The sequence below is a fragment of the Montipora foliosa genome, chromosome 12 (genome assembly GCF_036669935.1).
Source record: "Montipora foliosa isolate CH-2021 chromosome 12, ASM3666993v2, whole genome shotgun sequence".
NCBI classification, from domain to species: domain Eukaryota; kingdom Metazoa; phylum Cnidaria; class Anthozoa; order Scleractinia; family Acroporidae; genus Montipora; species Montipora foliosa.
In genome coordinates, this window is record NC_090880.1 from 39,936,027 (window position 1) to 39,960,968 (window position 24,942).

The 24,942-nt window shown below is 39.8% G+C and overlaps 1 protein-coding gene across 9 annotated transcripts in view; it reads left to right on the forward strand.

The window, feature by feature from the left end:
* The window catches only part of LOC137978836 (uncharacterized), a 46,207-nt gene that overhangs the window by 849 nt on the left and 20,416 nt on the right, over window positions 1–24,942 (forward strand). For 2 of the 9 annotated variants that reach the window (XM_068825934.1, XM_068825933.1), the window contains exons 1-5: window positions 1,864–1,959; window positions 2,419–2,588; window positions 10,010–10,301; window positions 12,777–12,959; window positions 18,843–18,986. In XM_068825934.1, coding sequence (XP_068682035.1) covers window positions 1,879–1,959; window positions 2,419–2,588; window positions 10,010–10,301; window positions 12,777–12,959; window positions 18,843–18,986 — 870 coding nt within the window. In that variant the 5' untranslated portion in view covers window positions 1,864–1,878. Of the gene's footprint in view, window positions 1–1,863; window positions 1,960–2,127; window positions 2,191–2,418; window positions 2,589–10,009; window positions 10,302–11,696; window positions 12,582–12,776; window positions 12,960–14,761; window positions 16,765–18,842; window positions 18,987–24,942 lie in introns of those variants that run through there. The other 7 variants (XM_068825939.1, XM_068825940.1, XM_068825936.1 and 4 more) reach the window with 6 other exon arrangements.

Consider the following 24,942-nt stretch of genomic DNA (forward strand, 5'->3'; position numbering starts at 1 on the left):
CTCTGGGGTCGAGATTGGGGTTATCCCTATACGAGGGTATCCGCCCAGATGTTATTGATCTAGAGTCGATTTTAATGAGGGAGGAAAACCGGAGTACCCGGAGAAAAACCCTCGGGGTCGGACTGAGATCGACTGAAACTCAGCTCACATACGACCTCGAGGCCAGAGTTGAACCTGGATCACAGAGGTGGGAGGTGCGGTTTATAACCACTAAGCCATCCCGACTCCCTGAATAAAGAGAGAACCAAAAAGCTACTTTATTTTTGTAAAATGTGGTCGGAAATTTCAAATCTCACGCGCCGGCGGCTGGAGCGTTCGTCAAATGCAGAGGCCCGGTAGAGTGAAATTGGATGACATATCTGCAATTCTTCCGGATAGATTGATTCGGTCAAATATTCGTCCAATTTTTTCTCTCATACCGCATCACTATGCCCATACATCGGCAGTAACAATCCATTCTCTATTTGCGAAGTTGAAGAATCCTTATTAGTAGGCGTGCTCTATGCAAGCATTGAATTCGACTGTTAGAAGTGCCGTTTTCAACCACCAGTACCTAGAGGTCTGGAAGGTAAGGCATAAGGTTGGTGACATGATGTTTTCGGTCCAGGCATGCATAGTTAACTATGGTCCAGCAGCAAATTGAAATACAGATGAAAGAGGAACAAAAGAACAAGACGGCAAGCCGAACTGTAATCTGATGAAGCGTCCAACCACAATAATTAATTTATTCAAGTGGCATCCAGTGATTCTTATGACTGTCTCGATGATGGAGCATAAATTTCTCTCCGGGCCAACGCACGACTGCCTGTGACAGGGACAAACTTTATTGCCGTCTTGTGACAGCGTCCGCCTCTCTTTCTTGCATCGGGGCGCCTTGTCCGCATTTTGAATAAAAGCAAAATATGCCAATCTTCCAAGCACTCAAATACAAATACTTTTCTCAGTTCGACTTTTAAAACCATCTATCGTCAGCTTGGGATTATGGCTTCCTCCACCCCGCAAAGTGAAGAGGATTGAGTGATATTCTTGAATCATCACTCGCCACTTATCCTGGAAATATTTATTCGCGAACCTAAAGGGCAAGGACTTCTTTTTCTTTGATTTCGAAAATAAACTCATTTCATGTTGATATCCTTTTTATTTTTCTGGCGGTCAAAGCCATCTTAAGCCCCATTAATTCTTGGTGATCGAAAGTACAATGGATCCTTTCAATTGTTTCCAACGAGCTCATTAGCTCTTATATCTTATATTTTGTCTTAGTGCCGTTCTATTGAAACGTGCCCATTAGCTAACCGGCGTTGACCATTAGCTATAAAACTCCACTTTGTAATGGAACCTGGTCAGTTCTTGTTGGAACCTTAGTGCTTTGGCAAATTATGACTGCGGAGTCCTAAGGACTGGGAAGCCGGACCTAATTTAAGCTATCCTGGCATTCTTCCTGCATTTCTTCGCAGTTAGTCCCTTTCGACTAACTGTGGTTTCTTACAGCGACTTCGTCGCTGAGACAAAGGGATCAGTTGTATTGTGATCTTCTTTCACAAACTTAACCTGGCTTAACTCTCTTACTTGGTTCCACCGTAGATTTGGGGCTTAGCCAAGACCGGCAATCTTGTAACTCTCGCTGAGATTCCGAAATACTTCATGTGCTTAAGTATCGCGATGTGTTGAAAGCGAGCGTAAAAGATTACTTCTTGACATCATTTTTTTAAAATCAGTTTTGCGATTTATTTGTTAACATGTTCTTCGGTATAGACTTTCTTGCGGAATGAATGAGCGAGAACGGATAATCAACTAATACGGGAGACTGACTTACAACCAATTCACTAAAAGGCAAGTTATGGTACCAGAAAACCCCGCTCGACCCGTGGACGAATCACTATGGATCATTACTCCGTGAACGCCACGCGAAACTTGACTGGATACCTCGTCAGCGGCTTCTCTGTGGCATTCTTAAAGCAGGTCAGAAACTCATCATATAACACTGACAGTTTCTCGTTTTTTCTGGGTTTTGCACTTACGTTACGTTATGCGCGCGTGGTTTTCAGGTAGGTTTCATGTTTCGTGGAGGATTTTAGCGGAGCGAATTCAATTTCCTGAGATGTTGGGCAGGAATGTTGGTTCTTAGGTTACTTCTACTCCCTTTTATTATGTCATTTTTTCATCAATTTTTCGTTTATGGCCCAAGACAGCGTACGTAAGCTTTCTTTTTTGAGATGACCGAGGGGTGGCGTTGTTGTGCTAAAGATCAAAGATAAAGTTGTCTTCTTTGTAGAGCGTAATTAGAGCGGACACCTAACTTATTCTGCAATTTCGTGATCAGTTCTTGTGGGTGTCACCCCGTTAAGCCGGTTGAATGACAATTGATTTTTTTTATCTTCATATGACTACACGGCTGATTACCTTGCTTTCATTTTACAGATTGAACAGATTTTAAACTCTACTGAGCAGTTTCAAACACAACATCGAAGCTTTCTACTTAAAAACTTAGCGTCTTTGCGGAAGGAAAAGGACTATTGGATGCATTTTATGGAAGAGGACGAATGGCACAAGCAAACAATTTGCGAGGTGGAAACAGCGTGGAAGAGAAGGTACACCATTTTCGTTCAGTCTTCGATAGAACTTCTTTATCCTTGTTTTTTGTTTGCATTTAATCTGTGTAATAAACATGGAAAGTCATATGACGAACTCTCGAGTTCAAGTGGAAATTTTTGAAAGGTGACTTACTAATCAAGGATAACAAAAAAAGTTTATTTTTAAGTCATCAGTTAGTTTTATAAGATTGGTGGCAAGCTGTGAATGAAGAATATCAATCGCCATTTTCTTAGCAAATCTGAGGGATCAGTTTGTGTAGCCTTGAACTAAAATTGATCAATCACATTTCTATTGACTGATCCCAAACTTCTGGGGTTGAAATCCATATGATATTTCGGCTTGTGTTACGACATAACCCTCTGCGAATTTTTCAAGTTCGAAGGAACATACTGCCCACCGTATTTTGATCTAAATGTGACAAATCTTATTGTCATGGGTTAAAATTGTTTTGGATGTCTATATTACGCGAAACACCAAAGCAATACACAAATTTGACATGATACAAGCACAATATTCGAGTAGGATGCAACCCTTGTCAAATTTGCATTCGTGTGTCCGTAGTCGGACAGTGGAAATGAATGCTATGTGAACCTTAGAAATCGATTGAAAATCGTTCGCGTGAAAAATCACAACTTGTCGAAAAAAAATCATTTTATCTTCTTTCATTACATGGATATCGCATTGTACGAACTTGGTATTTATATTATGAAGCCTGCAAACAAATCGAATCTTGGATTGCAGGACTTTATGCCATAGCGGCGTAATTAACAAGAGTATTGTTTGTGTTGTTGTCGATGAGCCGTTTCTCAGTAAACAATAGAGTGTTATCACTTCGAGGTTGGACTAATTGAAGATTATGGGAGAAATAGAGAGCATGTTTATTGTTTGTGAAGCCGTGTTAAGGTTCGCTTCTCCTTGTTACTATAAATGGACTACGAGCTGTTTCAGGCTACGGGTCTCAACTAGTCCGTATTAGCTTTGAAAAAACATGTTAAGATTTTAAAGATGTTTTTTTTAAGTATCGCGGACGGTGAAATGGGGCATGACGACATTTTGCGGATACTTTCTGACGTAATGTTTGTGTCGAATTTTCTGAAAGTGGAAGTTCTAAGGGTTTTGCATTTTTTGGTTAAATCCAGGGGGTGGTTAAATCAAACGCGACCTTGGCTTTGTCTAAACCGGATATGAAAACGATCGGCCAGGGTCGTTATAATCAATCATGTTGAAAAGATGTGTCTTATTGAACGGACGACAACCCTCTGCTATATTTAAAAACAGGTTGCTCTTGTTATTGGGAAAAAGCCCTGGTGGGAGCTTTCCTCAAAAATAAAAAAAATCGCAGTGTCCTTGATAATGGTCTTCTCCACAAAGGGTCGTCACTTTACAAACTGATACAGGCACCTCAAACTCCAGCTTGGTAGGTTTGTGCTTTGAACTTTCTGCGTGATTGATTTTTCATCAATGATCCTATATTCTGTATTCCCCGGTCAAGTTATCAGTTGCTAAAGGGGCTCTTGACATTGAGGGATATCAATGATAAGTTGTGGTTTGCCACGAGATAGCCTAAAAAAGGAAAAGGTAACCTTTAGACCTTCTTCCAAAATGTCCGCCATTTTCGTATTATTTTGTTTAACTGCAAATTGGCATTTTGGCCTCGTTCAAGGTTAAATGTTCTTTTGAATCTTACGCTTAAAAGCGAGGCCAAAAGGGCCAATTTACAAGGAAACAAAAGAATACTAAAATGGCGACCATGCATTTTGGAATAATGTGTATAATAAACAGCTCTCGACAAAATAGATCTTTTTTATTAATTTGCCGGGCTGAACCTTAGCCCATCTCTTTCATTACACAAAAAGACGCAAATTCCTTATAGGGTCTGTGCAACAATTACCAGGATTGGGGGGGGGGGGGAGGGGGGTGGTTGAAAACTGAAAACGAGAGGGCAGGCATCATGTAAACTCACAATAGGGGGTTAACATGTAAATTTCCATATGAAAAGCATGGGGGGAGTAACTAATTTTCTTGTGGGCAATCTGACTTAAAGATGCAAATACCGCTAATGTCATACAGAATGACACGGTGAAAATGTGTTCCTTGAAATTTGTTTCCTGTTCCGGATCTGAGAGACACGAGGACAGCATCGTGTGGATACATTCCAAGCATTAGTGATTACTTATCAAATCGATTGGCGTCTTCCGAGCATGCAATTGAAGCGATTGTTGGCCACTGGGAAACTAAATTCTAACGGTAACTGCGAGGCGTGCGCGGAATTCATGGTTCAGGAAACTACCTGAAAGAGTTTTGCGAAGACCAAAAATTTCTTGCTCTAACGGCACAAAAACGAGCAGGTGAAAAGAAAGACGCTACCAAACGTTGACAGGAGCTACGAGTCAGCTCGCTGACGACAAAGAAGTACTGTACCTGAAGCAGTACTATTTACAACTCAGTGAAGGGAAAGCGGAACTAGAAGCTGTGTACGCGCTGGGCAAGACTCATCACAACTATTGTCCAGTGATCCACAGGACGACCAAGATGACTCCGAGGACGATGCTCAATCAAGCAGTTCGCGAATAGACTCCTTTGTCAAATATAATTCCGGTACTGCTTGTGCCAGACACTGTCGTGGAAAGCGTTACAGTACAAAAAGGTGAACTCAGGATTATTTATTTATTTAGAGATGAAGGTATAAGGTGGGGGGGGGGGGGTGGTGTTGTTGGTGGCCATGGGGGACTGGAGGGAGGTCGTAGCTTAACTTGCCCTTGTTGGCGGGAGGGGGAGGTGTTGATGTAATATTTCTTTATGTGAGGCCCACTGTTAGCCCCCCCTCCCCCCCCCCCCCATAATAATTATTGCACAGGCCCTAAGGGAACAACGGTTTTTAAGGTGGGGGTACACGTGAATTTGAATGGAATTTTAAGAGGTTTAAAGAAGGGCTAAAAGAAAGAAAATTATTTTTGGAACACCAACAGACAGTTGTCCCCAACCCAAGAGCACACCAGGCTGGTAGGGGACTGTTTGGGTGTCGCTATATCAATATTTAACTTCAAATTCTTATTTTTTAAACCATATGTAATCTTAAATATTTCTTTAAATTTTACTACTCCTTTGAGAAAAACTGTTTCCTCCCAAATATACCTAAAAATCACCAAAAAATGGACTAAACACCCCAAAACATTGATTTGTGAAATGAGCATAGGGTTTTTGTATTGCTTGAAATATTGCTTGAGATATTTCCATCAAACCGATTTTAAGCGGCGTGAAAACGGCTTTCAGGTGTACCCCTGCCTTAAGTGCAGTAAGGTTCTAGACAGATTCCTCTTGAATAGGACTTTTGAACTCATCATGGCGCTTAAAATCCACTGACCTCGTGTATAGAAAGTTCAACTAGTAACAAACCGCGAGTTGAAATATTAGATTTGATCGTGCCCGCTTACCGTCTTCCCAAAAATGGACGTATTAGACCATATTCTTATTCTCAGTATTGGACTGGAACTAGCTTGCAATTGAGGCTAATGCGGAATCTTTTCAAATGCAAATACTTTTTAATATATTTTCCCTGCATTAGCCTCCATTGCAAGCTAGTTCCAGTCCAATACTGAGAATACGAATATGTTCTGTTGGATGCAATGCGATTTCAATAAGCGTCACGAAGTGTCCACTTGCTCTTCTCCTCAACTTCAACATCACTCGTGTCCCAGAATACAGACATGTCACAACGTTCCCCTAAACTTTGCTCCTAACCTAGAGTAACACAAACACTTACCTTATTCTTGGCAAAAAGTACCAAATGCTTTCTCCCCGTCTCCCGTATCCGGATATTTTCGAAAAGAGAGATTTTTTCCCCCGTATATTAAAAGATCTACGTCCACACGTAGCGATTTCGAATCGCATTTGCCCGTCCACACGAATACGCGGAAACGATTCGAAAACGCTAACCTCCATCTATAGGGCATGCGTGCACGAGCGTTCTCTATGGTCTCACGAGCCTCTGATGTCACCTTTTCATCCGTCCACACTAATACGATAAACCGCCGTTTTCCATACCTTAGACTTAACGGGACAAAAATGGGCGAAAACTTGCCCGAACAGGATTCTGGTTGCCGTATTTATATTCATACATACCATCTTTGTCGACAAAAATCTCTTAAACGCGTTGTGGATCCCTTTCTGAGAGTAATGTGCTCAGGTTTACTTCCTGGCAATATCGATGGTGGATTTTCAGCTTGGATTCTGCAGTTGCTTAGGTTTGTTCTTGTATTTAACAACCGCTTAATGCACATTTTTGAGGGTAGAGGTTTTCAAGTATTGTTTGCGTCGCCCAGAATAGGAATGTCAAATTTGTATGTCGCCCTTCGTAGGAAAAAAAGTACTCAGGAATCGACTAATTATTGATGTTGCCAAATGCAGCGAATTCGGTTTCAAAAACCGACGGTTTTACCATTCAACGTTTACTCAGGTTCAAGTTGGGTTCTGTATTAATTAGGAAATTATACATTTTGATCTGATCTATATGGCTGACACTAAGATCACCAATTCAAAATATGAACACTGGTTGCAATCTTCTACACCTGTTTTGATTTGCTCCGAAAGCAACTATTACTTTTTAAGACCATTTTTCTGTTATTTTGCTGTCGCGAGGTTCCCAACAATCTTGACAACTCTCTGGTTATCAAGTTATTAATGTGTGAGATATACGATATCGTTTCTACATATCAATTTTTGGTCGTTATACAAAATATGTAAATTTTGTGAAACCTCAGTATATTTTTATGAACATGGTAAGCGAAGTAGAACAGTTCTGCAGTGCAAGTTAAGCGAGCTCCATGTTGGCCAGTGTGAGTGCCCTGTCTTCGGCAGAAAGGTTTTGCGACGGGTCGCAAATGCGTTAATGGGATATTTGTCGCTAACAGGAAAAATAAAGTCTTGGTAATGTTTTTTTTTACTAAAAAAGATCAAAGTTACTTGCGTATTTTGCCCTCGAGATAAAAATGAAAGGATCGCCGAGCCCCATTCAATTGACCTGTTGTTTAATTATTGCACGTACCCTCTTCCGTATTTCATCGGTGAGAAATGGAGGCCTTTACGTCGATGAATGATTCACTGGTCTTTCCCGCAGCACTTGATGGCTCACAACCAACTTAAGTTTCTGTTGATATGGTTTATCATCCATCCTCGCTATTTTAAATCCATTGTATGTTCGTTGTAACAGGTAGTAAAATTGGAATATGTAGGTCAGTCATCCAATTTTATGCTGTCACTAGGAGTATTTTCAAATTTAGGAGATTAGTAAGGTGTTAGCACACTTAAGAAGGCTACTAAGGAGCGTTTTTATTTCTTTCATAAGGAGTTTGATGAAAACAAATAGTGTGAAACGCAAAATGACTCTTTAAGTATGTTCTTTCAAAACGAGAGCATTTTTTTGAGTGTTCTTGCAGGATATAATCATGCAATATTAACAATAGTTAAGTTCACGTTAATCGTTTGATTGTTTTCAAATAATGAAAACTACAACTTCCTTTGAGCTGTACGGTAACTTTCATTTGTTTAATTTTCGAAGCTATTAGATAATTCTCTCTTTCTCTGCCAAGTCTCCGAGAAAGTGAGTAACTTGCATGGTTAATTGTACTAGAGCGCAAGCGATGAATCCTGTCTCATGTTTAAGTGCCGTTTTCTAAGTGAGTCAAGCTTTCTTAAGAGTTTACGTGCATGCTCTCTTTATCCAGCTTCTTTTCATGTTTGTTCCGAGGTAATAACTTGTGACATTTATTCCGTTGACAATGATGCTTTTTGCATATTCAATTTACCTTTTCAAAGCTTTGTTTGCGGAGTTGTAGAACTTCGACTTTGGCACAAAGCGGCACCGATTTACCCCCTCGAAAGTTTCTTTATTAAGAACTTGACATAATACGAGCGGTGCTATTTATTTTACGTTTCTCTCCATTGGCCGCCAACTTCCGAAGCACATACACTGGAACGCATTGAGCTCCTATCATTAACCGACAGTGTGGAATTGATTCTGCTTTCTCCACCATTCGCTCCCGAAAACTTTATACCACGTCCACGGTAACAGGAGCTAAATTACGCTGGAGCAGTGTCAAGTCGAATAAGCCATTCTATGATTTTGCTTGTCCCGAGTCCTCGGGTCGGGATTTATCTGTACTATATGTTCCCGAAAGTAATTCAAAAATTAAACCGCAGTCTGTGCCCTCACCACATCAATCGCTGATCGCTAACAATAGTTTGCTATCTGAGTTTTTTAAATTAACGTTTGTACCGGAGGGGCTAGCTCTGTCGGTTTTATTCTAAGCTTTTTGTATTAAAAGGGCGAGCAAGATCCTTCAGTGGTATGCAGATTCCCTCGCTAAAAGGCCTCCATAAAAAAATGTGCTCTTCAACTAACTGAAGGCATGGTATTCATTCCAGAGACGTAGAGTCGCACCAGGCCGGGCAAATGTAACAGCGCAAGAATGAATGGAGCTCCGATGAAGTCAGTGGCCTGCATAAAGGTTCTAGACGTTTGCTGGAGAGCTATGCGCGCCATGTTTTGCCCAGGGAAGCTAGCGGATTTCGGAAATTCTTGAACTTTTTAACATTCGCCAAAGAAAACCGCAGAAGGAAAGGAAAGGAACTTTACTTCAGTGTCTAGTCTTCTAACGCTGAAGCTCTAATTGGGAACATCGTAAACTGAAATCAACAATTGTAATTGTTGATTTAATCAAATGTTAGTTTTTTTAGGAGAGGGGAAAACCGGAGTACCCGGAGAAAAATCTCTCGGTGCAGAGTAGAGAACCAACAAACTCAACCAACATATGACGCCGAATCTGGGAATCGAACGCGGGACACATTGGTGGGAGACGAGTGCTCTCGCCACTGCGCAATCCCTGCACCCTCAGAATCCTCGGTATTCGAAAAGTCAGGGTTCTAAATTCGCTGAAAATGTCACAGTGACAATCATCAAGTCAACAAACTGGTACACTCACATTGACATGTACACTGCATTACCCTGCGAGCAGTTGGTTTGTACTACGCTTCCCGAGAGAGAAACCACTGCAAGCAATCTTTAGTTTCTTTGAGTGCGCTGCCGTGCAGCGCCAAGGACGAATAAGTTAAATTATAACCGGTAAAACGAGTTTGTAAACTTGTTTTGGCGCTTGCGCGTGCGTTCAGCTACGTAACTGCTGTGTTTGGGCGAGCCTGCATGCTGTGTAGTGATTTCCCGCGAAGTGAGACGAAGTGATGTCAAATACATCACGTGGGGTGTGACGTACTTCGCACATGCTCGATGGAAAATCAAACAGTTGCTCGCAGTGGTTTCTCTCTCGGGAAGCGCAAGAGAAACCAACTGTTCGCAGGGTACATGTACATACGGCTGCTCCTGAAAAGTTCGAATCACCCATCTTTTCCCATCTTTTCAAAGGTCTCAGGCTGACCAGCCATCCGTTTTCCCGTGTCGTGAAGAACTGGCAGAAAGATCGCAGGAGCTTGCTGAAAAGCCTCCACCCCATGGCCGTCGTCTGAGACGCACTCACACAGACCCCACGGACCTGCTATGGGTCTTTCGCCGAAGAGCTACGTTGCTAGCGCATGAAAGGAACGCTGGGCACGGTTCACCACGCCGCAAGTACGGTATCAGCACACCGTGTTATCCTGAAATTGATAGCGTCTGCAAGGAAATACCGGAGTCCACTAATGAGTGTCTTGATGAGAAGGTATGGTCAACCACCACTTCTGTTTGTCGCGGTTTTTTTACGCAGCGTGACATATAATATTTCCTTGACCTCTACCAAGTTTGTGCAAAATGTAGTATATCAACTTCTACGTGAATTCGTGCACTGTAGAAAAACAAGAAAACATGAGGTAAGAGAACGGATTCCCATGCCCCATTATAGTTTTTTAAGATCTATTTTTAGTTTCGCAAAGTTTTAGTTCCTAATGCCTTGCTTATTTAAAATTTCATTACGTCATTACAACTGTATTGAGCAATGCTGTCTTTCGGTCGATTCATTCCGCAATGAGAGATGCAGGGCCAGCTTTTCTTTCGTAACTGTACACCCACGGTTTCCGCCTTTTTCGCTTTGCGATCATTGGGTTTTCTGCTTTTGCGATCTGGGACCGGTTTCTCAAAGCCTGGTTAGCGCTAACTGTTGGTTAAGAGGCATCAAAACCTATAGGTTTGCATGGTATTTAACGCTGAAAAGCGCTAACCATGCTTCGAGCAACCCGGGCCTGGGGCCCGTTTCTCGAAAGTCCTGGAAACTTTTCGGAACCGAAAAGTCATTTGTGGAACTGCCAACCACTTGTTTTGGAAAGCCGATCTTTTAACATGTTTTAAGGGCCCTCAGACGGATTTCTTTTTTGAAAATTTTATGGGTATTTCAGTATCGTTTATCTCTCTAAAAAGAACATTTTTCAAAATAAAAAGAAAACCATGCTTGGCTGGATGCAAAAACGAATACAAATTATGAAACCACTGATTAAATACCCAAATTGAGTAGCACATTTAGAGTTTTCTTTTATTGGTCAAGTGACTATGGGCGTGGAATGATGACGTCTTATTTAGGGTCATTGGTTTACAAAAGTTGGAAACTGACCGAAATAATGCACTTAACCATTACATCCTTAGCAACGCACCCCCAAAAATACGTCAGTTGGCCCTTAAAGGTAAAAAAAAAGAAAAATGACTTTGAAGTTTGACGACTTAAATCCTCTCCGTTCTTGAAATACAAAGGGAAGTATGACACCCGAAAATGACCTGTAAAATTTTGGGACTTTCGAGAAACTGGCCCCTGGTTGACAATCAGACATAGTCTGATGCTACTCTGATTTGAATGTTGCTTAAAAAGTTACAATTCAAAGACCCAGTGCTTTGACACTCCTGTCTAGCGCCTTCATCAGGGGTGATTTAAAGTTATCGTATGAGTCCTTTACATACCCACGCTCCTTTGAAGCGTGATACCCGACACCTATTTGCATGTTATTCAAAGAAAACGACGCCAATTCCTATTGATCGGCGCGCCCCATAGGGGCTTTTCAGGCCAATGAACGCGACATGACAGAGCAGAACATTCAACAACAACTGTTAAGAATCCCAAGTGGCCGGAAATTTACAAATTCAGCTGAGAAGCTAAACCAAGGACTACCAGCAACAAATTCAACCAGTGGCAAGAACGTGTCTTGAACCCATGTGGGTTTTCTTTGATACAAAAGAAACTCAATGCTTCCATCTTTATCGTGTTCTATTTATAATTGGACGCTGTATACTTTTTTTCCAATTCTGCGGTTATAGCTTTTTGTTTTTACTAATCAGCCTGTCAGGCTAAAGAGGAAGATACAACCGATGATCCGATCAGCACAACATTGAGAGTCTGGAAGATATTGTTCAGTGAAACTAAGATCAGACAATTTCTTTCTTGTTACTCATCAAATGGCAAGGATCTCATGGATATACACACCAACCGTAACTCTAAAAAAGATAACCATTCTAAATCAGTTTCTGGTCCTTAATATTGCTATAGCAATAAGATAAACGAAAGTTTAAACCTAATCACTGAAATGGGCACTTAGATTTAATCTGTAAAATGAGAATTTAACCTAGGGGACTTTCATTTGATAGGAGTTGATTTGATTTGATTTGATTTGATATTTGAAGAGCGCCCCGAATTAGCGCTCTAGCCCTAAATATAGTTCATTATTATAATTATTATTGTGCCTACATTTCCGGAAAACTTGTTTGCACCCAGGCAGTGACCAATAAAAAGGAACGGCAATCCGGGTTTCCATTACCAGTCAGAGCAGAACTTATTTACACATGAAGTCGAAATTTGACTTAAGGCGGGATTAACACAAGCAGTTAACATTGGTCTCCTCTTCTTTGATTCGCTTCGATGAATTTGACTTATGGTAATTTTTGTATGCAACGACCGGCTTCAGTTTCCATTACACCGGAGGCTGTAAACTCATTGAATATGATATCAAGTGGCATCTGCAAGGTAGAGTTGTTTTCACGTCTTCGTTGTTTACCCGCTTTTAGTTGATTTTTGAGAAAAGAAAGAGATAGTGTGGTTTGTTTCAAAGATTTACTCAAGTTGATATCAGTCCCTTTGTCACCGAGCATGATTTGTAAAATGATATCTTGTAATTAACAATAATTTTACGATCTGTTGAGTCATATATCTTCATTTCAGACGACAGCCGGCTCGTGTCGTGAAAATAACTTGCCAATACAGTACCCATCTATGGAAACGACAGAAGAAACGAGTTCTGGAAATGATGATAAACATATTACAACAATTCCGCGTTGGACCACATTGGTGAGTAATTATTGTTATCATGAACTGTCTACCCTGGGACCATCGAGTTCCGCTAAGGTAAGTCTTTATGAAGCGCTATCCTTTCTTTTCTCCATCCAGACGTTAACCAAATGATGTATAAATAAATGATCTTAAAGCAGTTTCGTTGGGCGTGAAATGATACTGCGCTGCCGTGTTTTCCTAAATAACGTCTTAGATCCTTTCCCCAAGATTGCTGAACAAAAATACACAATAATCGACGAATTCATACTGTCAACATCCCTGCTATAAAATAATTGCTAAGTAAACAAGGCATGTCGCCGCCATGTTGAGATCCCATTACCACATACAATTTAGTGCATATGTAAATGTAGTTTACTGGTTAGTAATTAAAAGAATAAAGAGTTTTGAGTTCTAACACTGCCGCGATCTCTCGTTCCACTTATGCTATTTGGGAAATTAAGGAACGCGGTTGCTGCTTGTTACATAATCATGAAAATTTTCTTATGCAGGCTAATTCATCACTCTCTTTGAATTAGGAATTAGCTAATTACCTGTTAAATGTGTTGTATTTTAAAACTTTGGCGACCTTAATGCATGACATGCCCTTCAAACATATCAAATCTTGTTACTCAATCCCAGGACATTCACAGACACATTACAATATTTTCTAATGCTGGCAGTTATTATGTCAACAACTTTATTCTTTTTCGAGACTTGGCCCAAAGCTATGAAATTCTGCGCTCGCCTAGCTAAATTTTTTTTAACCAAAAAGATCCGTGCACTTTTATTAAAATTACTTAGTAGTTGAGGTGATTATCCCCCACCCCCCTGAAAAAACGATTGTTGCTAAAATATCTGCCGGAGTTAACAACCTTAATATCTATGAACGTCTGTTTTTGTAAATAACATCCCTCTTCTTAGTCTTGCTTTCAAACTTATTTTATTTGCCACAGTCGTTACTTGTTACTTGACTACTTCAACTTGAATTAATTTTTATTTGCGTAGTTTTTGTCTTTCCTTTTCTCATCCAAATGTAAAGCTTGTTGTGTTTTTTATTTGCTTTCACTCGACTCGATTAGCTTTGCTACCATTTCCGGGTGGGACTTGTACTATACATCCTTTTGTAAAATATTAAACAATTTACTTTGGTTTTTGTCAAAGCGCAAATTTCGACCTGGCGTTTGCCGTAGACGGGTGGTAAAGGCATCTTCCTCTAAACGTCTTCCGTTCACGATTCCTCGATTGCGTTTGCCGTAAACGGGATGTCCACTGTCTATAATCTGGCATCAAGGTGTAGTAATTAACACTTCCTCGCCAACGTTTTTCAGTTGTTAAATTGTATTTTTCTGGCGTGGTGGTCACAAAGGCATCGCCGCTCCGAACGTCTTCCGGTCACGATTCCACTGTTCTCCGGCGTCATGTGCCTGTTGAATTTGTTCTTCCTTTACCTCATTCCGAGAATTTTTTCTTCGGTTTCATCGTTACTACGTACATAACTTATTCGGTTTCACCTTTTTAAGTAGTTAAAGTCTGGAAAGCCTAAGACTGATATAACTTGGGCTTTTTTCTTATTTTATTTCATGCAGAATATTAGATGTTCGAGGAATGTTACAGTAAATTGGCAATACGGCGCTCTTATCAATAGGCGTATATAACTGAAAGTAAAGCTTAGCATTATTTTCTCAATTAAAATGCTATGCGAAAATTAACTAGCAGGTTTTTTGACATTAAAAAAAATGAATTATCATTATTATTTTGATCGTTAAGGGATTATATACTTGTTTGCATTCAGTTATATTTACATCTGGAATGTTTACGTTTGTCACATGTTGTTTGGTATCTTCATGTTGTGGATTAAGGTCTTAAGGCTGTGACGTAAATTAACAGAATGATGCCGCCGGTCTAATCGTGACATTTTTGTCTTAAATTTGTACAATAAGTGCTAACTACTTAAAGCTAAACTAACCCAATGTAAGCAGCTCGTAAGTGTTCACTGCACCTGACTGGCGTTTCGATTTCTACGAAGAATGCCACACATTACAGTTGTTCATCAAGGGACTTTTGGATCAACTTTTTCAAGCTATAACAAACAATGTGGCAGAAATGAAATAGCTAGAGTTAGACCATTTCGATAAAAAATAACAACCACAACTAGAACGCTAAACAAGTGGATTATGAAAGCGGGAATAAGGCCTTGAGTACAGAGACAGTCCGCCAGTGTTCAATTGCCGAGCTTCGTAAGCCTCCAAGATTAATTTCTACGACTTATGCTGTGATTAATCCATTGTTAACATGTTAAAGCCATAAAAATATTCAGGAGTTTTAATTGTGAGGTCGCTGCAAAAGACATGCCTGAAATGAGTTTATTTTGGAAACTTCGCCCAAAAGAATAGTTTATTCAGTTAAGTGGCAACCCCATCATAGAAATCGTTGTATAAACTTGAATTGAGGATACAACTAACGAAAGAAGACAAGGGACAAGAGAAAAGTTAAGCTCTACGCTTGTTGCAGGATTGTTATGCAATGAACTGAAAGGTGGCAAGATTTAAACAAGATTTCAAACATCGTCTATGGTCCAAACAAGGTGCAAAATGATGACTTTTATCATAAGGTCAAGTGCAAGACATGCGAGACCACAAAGATAAGACATCTTAACACATGCTGATCAGATCAAACTGTAGTTCGTCGGCTTGATTATTTTTGCACGGATCGATCCGCAATTAAATCTGTTAAATTGACAGCAATATGGCATTATTTTCAAACAAAGAAATTTCAGCGTCGAAAATGGTTTCCTCGATTAAAGAATGCGATGAAAACAGTACGATGATATTGAAAACAAAACAAGCTTATTCCCATGCAGCAATATCTATATTGTCGAATCCGTATTGAAGGTAATCATCATTGTCATAAAGAGATAACATTTTAAGTGTCTTTGATAATAACACCGACGTACTCTGTGAAGAGTTCAAAGGGAATCCCGAACCATCGAGTTGGACTTCGCGCAACTCGAAGTCCAACTCGAAGTCCAACTCGAAGTCCAACTCGAACTCGAACTCGAAGTCCAACTCGATGATACCTAACTCCCGAGTTCAAAGGAATGTACCAGTTCGTCCACCTAACTATTCATTTACTTTTCTGAACAGCCTAACAGTCGAAGTCCAAGTTTTCCGGGTAGTCTCCGTAAATGACGATTTGTTCGCGCAGCTATGCCATCTAAATAAGTTACTTGTCTTTCAGGCAGCAAAAACAGCTTAGCTTGACTTTCTTGGCATAAACTTCATGACAACGCGACTAATTCAATTGCGGCGCTGTCTCTGTTCGGATTGTCAAATATTGTTTTGGAAATAAAAGCGCAAAACAAATTTTGCGTCACCTTCATTCAACTTGACGTATATAAGCACTTGTTTCAAGGGCCAATGAAAAGCAATTTGATATGTGCAATTTTCCTTTGATATGCAAGATTATTTTCGCGAATTCCATCGTTGTATTCTTTCGATTTCGTGTCGTTACACATGCACAGAATAAAAGGAGCTTCGAGCATCTAAGATTCACTCAAAACTGATGCGGTTGTTTACACTCGTGACAGTGTGATCCTTGTGTATTGGAGCAAAGGACGCTTGCACCAAGAACTACTATCTTCTCATTTACCAACCCGTCGGAACATGACTTGATGTGACAAAGACTTCAAGTTGTTTTACGATCGTCCTTTTATTGAATTAAGTACCTTTTTGATTATCTTCTGATTGGCTTAGCGTGTGTGAATGGACGGAGCTGGATGGATCAGCTGGGATATTACACTAGGCCAATGCGTTTGCAACGAAGACGGCAGAGCTTTCCGAGTGCAATTCGATCCACACAGTCTGCCACTTTCCAGTGTCAGGTAACATACAATGAAATATTTACAGACCCGATAGTTTTCTGTTGTGATAGGCCTTGGACTTCTTTAGCAAACTATTGAAATGCTCTGTCTTTCATAATGTTTGTAGAATTCATGACGGAACCAATAGGTGTTGTTAAGTTTGGTAGAGAAAAACTACTATACGATCCGGTCCGGATTTATGCCGGATTCATGTACGGCAAAAAAATGAACATAACCGAGACTGGCATTAGAGGTAAAATGAAATTATCACTTAAATGGCTTGGAGCGACAGTTTAGGCTATGGTAAACATTATGAAAACTTCTGAGGGCTGGTTAAACTGCAAGAAGAAAACATTTAGAAACCCTAGCAAGCCGTAAGAATATCAGATGATTGTCGGTCAAAGTCAAGATGGCGACCGATCGAACATTGAACTACTGTTTCGTAGAAAAACTTTGTAAAATAGGTGGAAAAGACAAAAGGCTCTTTCAGCTTATAGATAAATTTCCGGGCACTTTATTTGTTTACTTTTACCAGCTTACAGTAAGTACGTGAAGGTCGGATATGGAATGTTTTTGACCCGGTTACCAAGATCACTTTAGTAAAGTGACTAATTTACGGCCTTTGCAAAGGAGCCGGAAATATCTGCTTGTGAAGAGGTCGCGAACCAAACTAAGATAACGAGCTAACAAGAGATGGACTAGTTCTCGTTGTACAGAACAAAACTGCAATTTACACTGAGACATTTTGCGTGTGAGTAAGGCTATTCCCGCTATCACCGGGCATACAAAGTTAAATCAGAAATACAAATGCCATTAATATTCGACGGTCGAGGAAATTAAACTTTTAAGGAACGAAATTAAACTTCTTAGATTGTCGCGCCAAAAGGTACTTTTAAGTGATGAGAACAAGTGGCTTTTTTGGGGGTTTTCTTTCAAGCTTTCCGATTCCTAGGAGCCGCTTAATTCGCGGGTATGTTTTTTTATTTATTTTATTTTATTTATTAATACAATGAAATACATTACTTATAATACTGCATCTTCGCGGGTATGTTGATGTCCTATTTTATGAGAGGATATAGGGGGAGAACCAAGCTAAACTGCAGAATACCCGCCAAGGAACGTAATAAATTCGAGACAGGAGCAAGCGCCAGCTCTGTCTTATTACTGCTGTAGTTGCTGTGAATATGTCGGTTTTCAAAGGAAGTTCGTCACTTGATCTCTATTGGGTAACAATATCTTTCATTCGGTGCCTGTTTTCACTGCTGTATCTTTGATGATAAGTATACGCCACTTTTTTACGTTTAAGATACGCGTTTCATGATACTCAGTACAACGACTGTTAGATCGATGCTTGACAAAAAAAGACTTGATGGATCTGATAACGGAGCCTTTGTCACTAATTAAAAAATACTGTAGATCAGAACCGTCTGAGAGGGCAAAAACAAGGTCTCAAAATCAAAAATAGTGTTTTGTACCAATATGCGTGTCGAAAAAGCCTCTTTGGACACTATTTACTTACAAAGACGTAACTATTTCTTATGCTGGGTTGGCGCCATTGAATAACAGCGATTACTTTGATGAACAAAGTCTTACATGAAAATCACTGCACCAATACTGGAGACAATCTTAAGTGTGTTGATTTAGACTTGTCGCTTAAGGTAGTGAGGAACTCAAGCGACCAGTGGCCATATTGGTTTTATTAATTTTTTCGCCTTAACAAGGCCACCTAACTTAACAAGGGACGCGCATTTACACCTTAATGGATTCCCCAATACCACAGGGAACAGAACCCCCCCCCCCCCCCACCTCCCCGAACGGGCTTGAGAATCAGAACAGACTCAGCCCCAACCTCGTTCCCAGGGCTTCTAGCCCCCCTTACCACGGGGTAATCACCCTTCCAGGTATTAACCCAACCCAAAAAGACTCGGCGTCAAGGAACAGATAGGAACCTGTGCTGTTGTAGGTCTTAACTGGACTTTAGTCAGCTCACGGGTCAAATCATTCCGAGAAGGAAGCTTGTATACTAAGAAAAATAGAGCATAATGCTCTGACCGAAGGTCGCTGTATCTGACCAATGTGTCATTCTCCTTACAATGCAGTCAGTCAAGCATAATGAACCAAGACGGAAGATATCCTGTCCGGCGTATCGTATTGGTCAGCGGGAATCCGTTGTGGCTGCCCATTCCAAACAAAGAAGAGCCAGTGTGGCAGCCCCACGGCGCATGGGCAGAAGAGGAAGTGAGGTTAGAATGAAAAGTTGCTATCTATTCTATTATGTTATGTTGAGTTGTGTTGTGTTTAATGATATAATTATATCGACCGACGCAATCAGTTTTCACTGATATAAGGACATACAGAAAGCTAGAAACGCAATATCCGAGATTTAAATATAATATTCTAATTTATAGTTGCAAAGCATGGAAGAGCCAGTTATTCGCTTGGATGTGTTTCGTCGTCTCATCCTTGATCTATTCAGCGATATTATTACAGCGATCAAAGGTCGACATTTTAGGGTCATTCTTCTCGTCCTGCGCTATTGTAAAAACCATACCGCCACACTGTAGAACAAATCGTCTCATTGACGGTGAGACTGCAAAAACAGTGCCATGGTAAAATTCATGCACAGTCTTGCGAGAATATTTCACAACAGAACTTACAGATAACCACTAAGAAACACTTTAAGAAAGAAAACTTCGTCAGCACTTTGAATCGTAACGTTCTTTTTACTTGTCTATTAAGTCATTGAGAGTTTACCTTTATGGCTTTTTATGCACTATTTTAGAGCTTTGAGGTAAACATAATCCGTTTTCACAAGCGGCGGTCCATGATATCGTTGCTTCTTATCTATGTTAAAAAGAGTCATGGTTGTGTGGTAATTGGCGCATCGAGCTCCCAACAACAAGGGTCTCAATGGGGTCAACCGTGAGCCGTGAAACGTCAAAAGCGTTAACCTTTGGGCGTGAAAATGACAAAAAAGTAACCTCCAGCCGTGAGAACGCCAATTTTTTAACAGTTAACCGTGAAAGCTATCCCCCTATTCGGGGAACCTCCGACAAGGTAGCTGGTTCGAGGTCTCGCCCATCATCGTGTAGTTTCCTCAGTCAAGTAACAGGATGACATTGACTGACGTTTCGACAACCTGAGCGGAAGTCATCGTCCTTGATTTGAACGACCAGGGCTCGGTTGCTCGAAGCCTGGTCAGCGCTAACCGCTGGTTAAGAGGTATCAAAACCTGTAGGTTTCCACGGTATTTAACGCCGGTTAGCGCTAACCATGTTTCAAGCAGCCCGGGCTAGAGTGTTTGCGTTATACCAACTACTGAGGTTACACAAATCCCTTGACTCTGAGTCATACAGTGACATTCTGAATAGCCCTTTTCAGGGCTACAATCATTAATTATGGTAGCAATAACCTCAGTCGCCTCCCGCTAATTGAAACCTGGCCTATGATCCCCAGGGGCTCGTGTGTAACTTTGCCTTTATCAGCCTTAAAAGATATCTTCCAATTTTCTTACAAAAATACTCCAGTCTTGAATTTTGCACAAACGAAAATTATTTTCAGGCAGCGTGATGAATTGTAGGTTTTTTTCTGACTGTTAGGATGTAAAAAATAATATTTCAAAGAGGTATTTTGCACTTATGCGAGTTATGGTGCGACCATCACAGCACTACAAAGAATTCCTCGCTCTGAACGCTTATAGTTATAAATGGCGAACAACTCGTGTAGCACAGACAAAAGGCTAACCACATGCATGTTGCATGCGTCATTCCCGGATGAAAAAAGCAACTCATGAAAGCTGTCTTGAATTTCAACTACAAGACTTGACAAGAAAAATGTTCGTTTTAGAAGGGCGTAGCTTTAAGAGACTTTCAGAAGTCCATCAAGGGCTACTTTCATTTTTAGAATTAACTGGAATAGAAGCAGGAGCGATTCAATCAAGGCCAAGTATTGCTTCCCGAATTTGAGTGTTTTTCGTAAAGGAGCTTACTTTTAATATTTTTTTAACAATTTAAATTGAAGACTGTTTCTTCTCAAATCGACCACCTTAATCCCAAAAAGGGAACCGCATGAATTCACACTTCCCTTAAGTCTTTTCGGAAAATTGAGCATGACCACATCAACACATATTCTGCAAAAAGGAACTTAATTATTGATTAGTTCCCCATTGTGACAAAGTAATTGACTGAAACCTTTTTCGTTGCCGCTAAAAGTCAAGTTTTTCAAACAAACAAAGTAATTGATGGGTGCGTCATGGCCTCTCTCTTGGATTGGGCTCTCGCTTTTAAGAACAATTATTGGCTTCGTTAAGCACACAACACACTCAGTTTTATGTAAAGATAATCAATCACTCTAGAAATGTGTTGTCTTGGTTTCCAATCCCATGGGATTGAATATAGAACAGAGAAGTGTTAAATTTTCGTGTTGTATAGTGCCTTCAGTTTTGAATAGGGAAGTTTTCTTCCATGGAAAAGTAAATTACATATGTGGTTTGTTCATTATTTTGTGAACGCTACAGACTGGTTCCTCGACATGGTGTTTGTAAACGAACCAATCAAAGATGATTCGCAAGTAAGAAGTTCAAGTTTTTCTCTTGTCCTTTAATTCATAACGAAATTATAAACTCAGGAACCGCCATTTCTAATAAGGTGGTTAGCATTTACTTATCTCGATTCATGAACACAGACCCGGCCGGGCTTATTTGTTTTGTGCTTCTTGAACGATTACATCGCTTTTTTATCAGACGTCACTGCTTAAAACCACTTTTAATGTGGGTGGACTATCTCTTATTCATGTTCTTTCCAAGTTCTTCATGCTGAATCCTTGTATTTTAATTACTTCTTGTGTTTATTTAAGTTTAGCTTTCTTCTGTATGAATAATTTTCTTTAGTTATGTCATAAATGCAGGGAGAGTGGGCAAGGTAAATTGAATTACAAAAAGTAATATACCGGTACTTGAATAACCGGTTGATTTCGATAAAAGACCTCTCCTCTTGAAAGCCTATGGAATAAATCTCGTAGTTTCGCTTTGTGTTTAAATATTTACCAGCCTGGCTGAGTGGTTTGGTTGCTAGTCAGTTCCAGGTTCAATTAGCGCTCGGATCATGCACTTTCCTCGGCAACGCTTGTAGATCGGCTAGATAGCCAACTGGCTCTCGTTCCTCTAGTTATCTTGGGATTCTTAATTAATGTAGTTTTTAGGATGATCGGCATAATTAAAACTGCTGGGTTGTCAATAATGCGTTATACCCTCGTTAAATAAAGTCATCGCAAACAACGTCATCTTTGTCTTCTGCAATATTGTAGCAGCTTGTGCATTAAGTCATAGGTTGTAGAGTTTCTCCCTGAAGGTTTGGATTTGTCAACTGAGCATGTTTACAACTGCCTATAAGTTGCCAACTCTATGAAAATTCAATCGATGTCTATTTCTTTTAAATTAAACGTTTTGGTAGAAAGGGTCCTTTTGCTTTCCTTACATCGATACTCTGAAAGTAGGAAACCGTTTACAAACTTTCACTTAAGATAATCATCGACATAGTTTGAACTGAGGCGCGTCAGCTTTAGTTTTCATTGCGAGAAATACTGTATGCCCTCCATAACCCCTTTATTCAGTTAGAAGGCGAGCGGATTTTATCAGTCAAACGAGGGCCTCGATAATATTCTGCTTAATTTGATTATTTAAGAGTCTTGAGTTTTAATTTGTAGCCATACTGAGACAGAGGCGGAACTCCAAGAAGAAATTGAGCCGAATCAGTTATGATAATAATATTCTAATCTGGCCTCTCGTGAAGATCTCAACATTTTTTCATCTCTTTCCTATATAACTTAAGTTTCTTGAAATGAATTACTCTTTCGCTGACCAAACGGACTGAAACCTTTTTCTTTGAGATTATGAAACACTTATATGATCCATTTATTATGAGATGGGACCATGGGAATACAAATGGTGAATTTAACTGACACGAATCGATCCAAAAAGAATTCGGCATCTCAGTAAAACTATGTTCTCTTTCACTCGAGTGCATCGAGCTGTTATATAATCCGATTTACGAAAAATACCTACTAGCTGATTGGCTAAAGCAAATTTATGATGTACTTAACTGAAGGTGTGCGAGTTTTTGAATTGGTATATAGGCCCAGGTTATCATCACACGAAAAAACTGTAATTAAGGAACGAGATCGAAAATTTAAAAATTCCCTTTAGCTAATTCTGCACTATAAAATAACTCACATTGATTCATTTGAAAAGCAGTTATTTTGAACTAATGAACCATAGAGATTTTTCAAATGTCTAAAATTTAGTAACTTTTGTAAGTGCCGATTGCCAAGCGGCTCTCGTAAAATATACTTCTCATAATAGCTCAGGCTTTCAGTCCAACTGCATGGTCACGTATAAAACAGCCAACTGACGTTCGAAATGATTTCCCGTGAAGCTCACTTGCTTGAACTTTGGGAAAAGTGCCTCTCTTATTTAGATATTTAAAACACAATTGTACAGGCTTTAGAATAATGCATTGCACCACAGGAAACGACTGTTTAAAAGCTTTTTTAAGAATATTGACGTACTTTTTATTTATAAATAGAGCCTCGATGGAATAACTTTTGACTTATTATAGCAAACAGCACTGACTCAAAAGTTTTGCCATAGTTGTCGTTCGATTAGGACACTCAAGAAGGTTTTCGTCCGCATGGCTTTGATTCGTTATAAAATCCTTGATATTGAGATCAGTTAAAACAAAGCGATAACGAACTTATTCCCGTTTCACGTCCACGCTCACAAGCTTTTTAATTTATTTAAAATATTCCAAGTATTTCATGTATTTTGCTTTGAAAAAACAGGTGAGTATTTTGCCGGAACGTGCAAATATCCGACCACCTCGGCGATCAACTTGATCCCAATATTTGGCTTGATCAGATTAGAGCAACAATACTCCGTGCAAGCAAACAGTGATTTATAATGGTCAATTAAGTCACTCTAGGAAAGCTTTTGATGACATTTTGGGGAATCCTTGTCTTGGAGAAACAAGTTTCAGAGGCTCAAATACACTTAAGGTATGATTGAGGATCTTTAACGCCGGTACGACGGGATATTTGTTGTCTCTAGTTCATTTTATGTACACCGCCATTCACTGTATTTAGTTATGCAGCGAGATAAAGCAACGCAAATGTTCAAAACGTGGCAAACTGATTAGTCTTAAGGCCATTATGATAGCTTCAATCGTTTTTTCTTGTTTGCAATTAATACACTATTTTAAGGTGAACTTTTGAATCTTTAAAGAAATCTAAGCCTGCGACTACACCCACCCCGCTATATTTCTGTACCCTTACCTAATATCGAAACTCTGAGGTGGTCACACTTCATGAATGGAAATTAAAGTGAGCTATACTAGATATTCTTTCATTTACTTAAACTATGAAAAGTTAAATCCTCATTTACAGCCTCTCAAGCCAAAGAGGAAATAGACACTGTAAATCGCCGTGAAAGATGTTAGGCAAAGGGATCATTGATTTCCTTTTAGCTGTTTTGGACACAGTATCAATCTTTTCTTATTTTCCAAATTGATCCGATGATTCAGTTTAGTTCTTGGGGTACATGTAAAAAAGTTGTCACTGTTACTTATTTCTGTACTTCCGCGACATCCTCGTTTGGTTATCTTCAAGACTCCAAAGATTTCGAGGCAGCGTAATCTATCGAGTGAGTGAAAGACAAACGCTTCTGCTTGAGATTGGACGTTTGGATGTCGACATATATAGAGCCTGCCGTTGCAGCCGACGTTAATGGATACTTAAAGAATTTCTTTTTCTCGTCCATCGAAGCTCAATAAGAAATAAGACTCAACTCGCTGTGTATGACCAAATAATCTTTCGTGTTATATTTTCTATTAAGTTCATTTCATTCGACCACTAAACTCACTGATACCCACAGTAATCTTGAGTTGTCGATTTAATACACTAAGCTTCAAATACATCTAATTTTATCTTGTGCCCTTGTAGCAAAATCTCAATCGTATAGATGACGTCACTTTGCTGAGAGAGTTAAGGTGGCTCACGAACAAAGTTTCTGATGGCTAAGGCGTTTCTTATGTTCTTACCACATTCAAACGACTTCTGCGGTCTATTACTGAACAGGACTACAGCAACACGGAACCTGTATGGTGTAAACAACTGATTTCAATGGAGCTTTGTAGCAAAGACATCGTG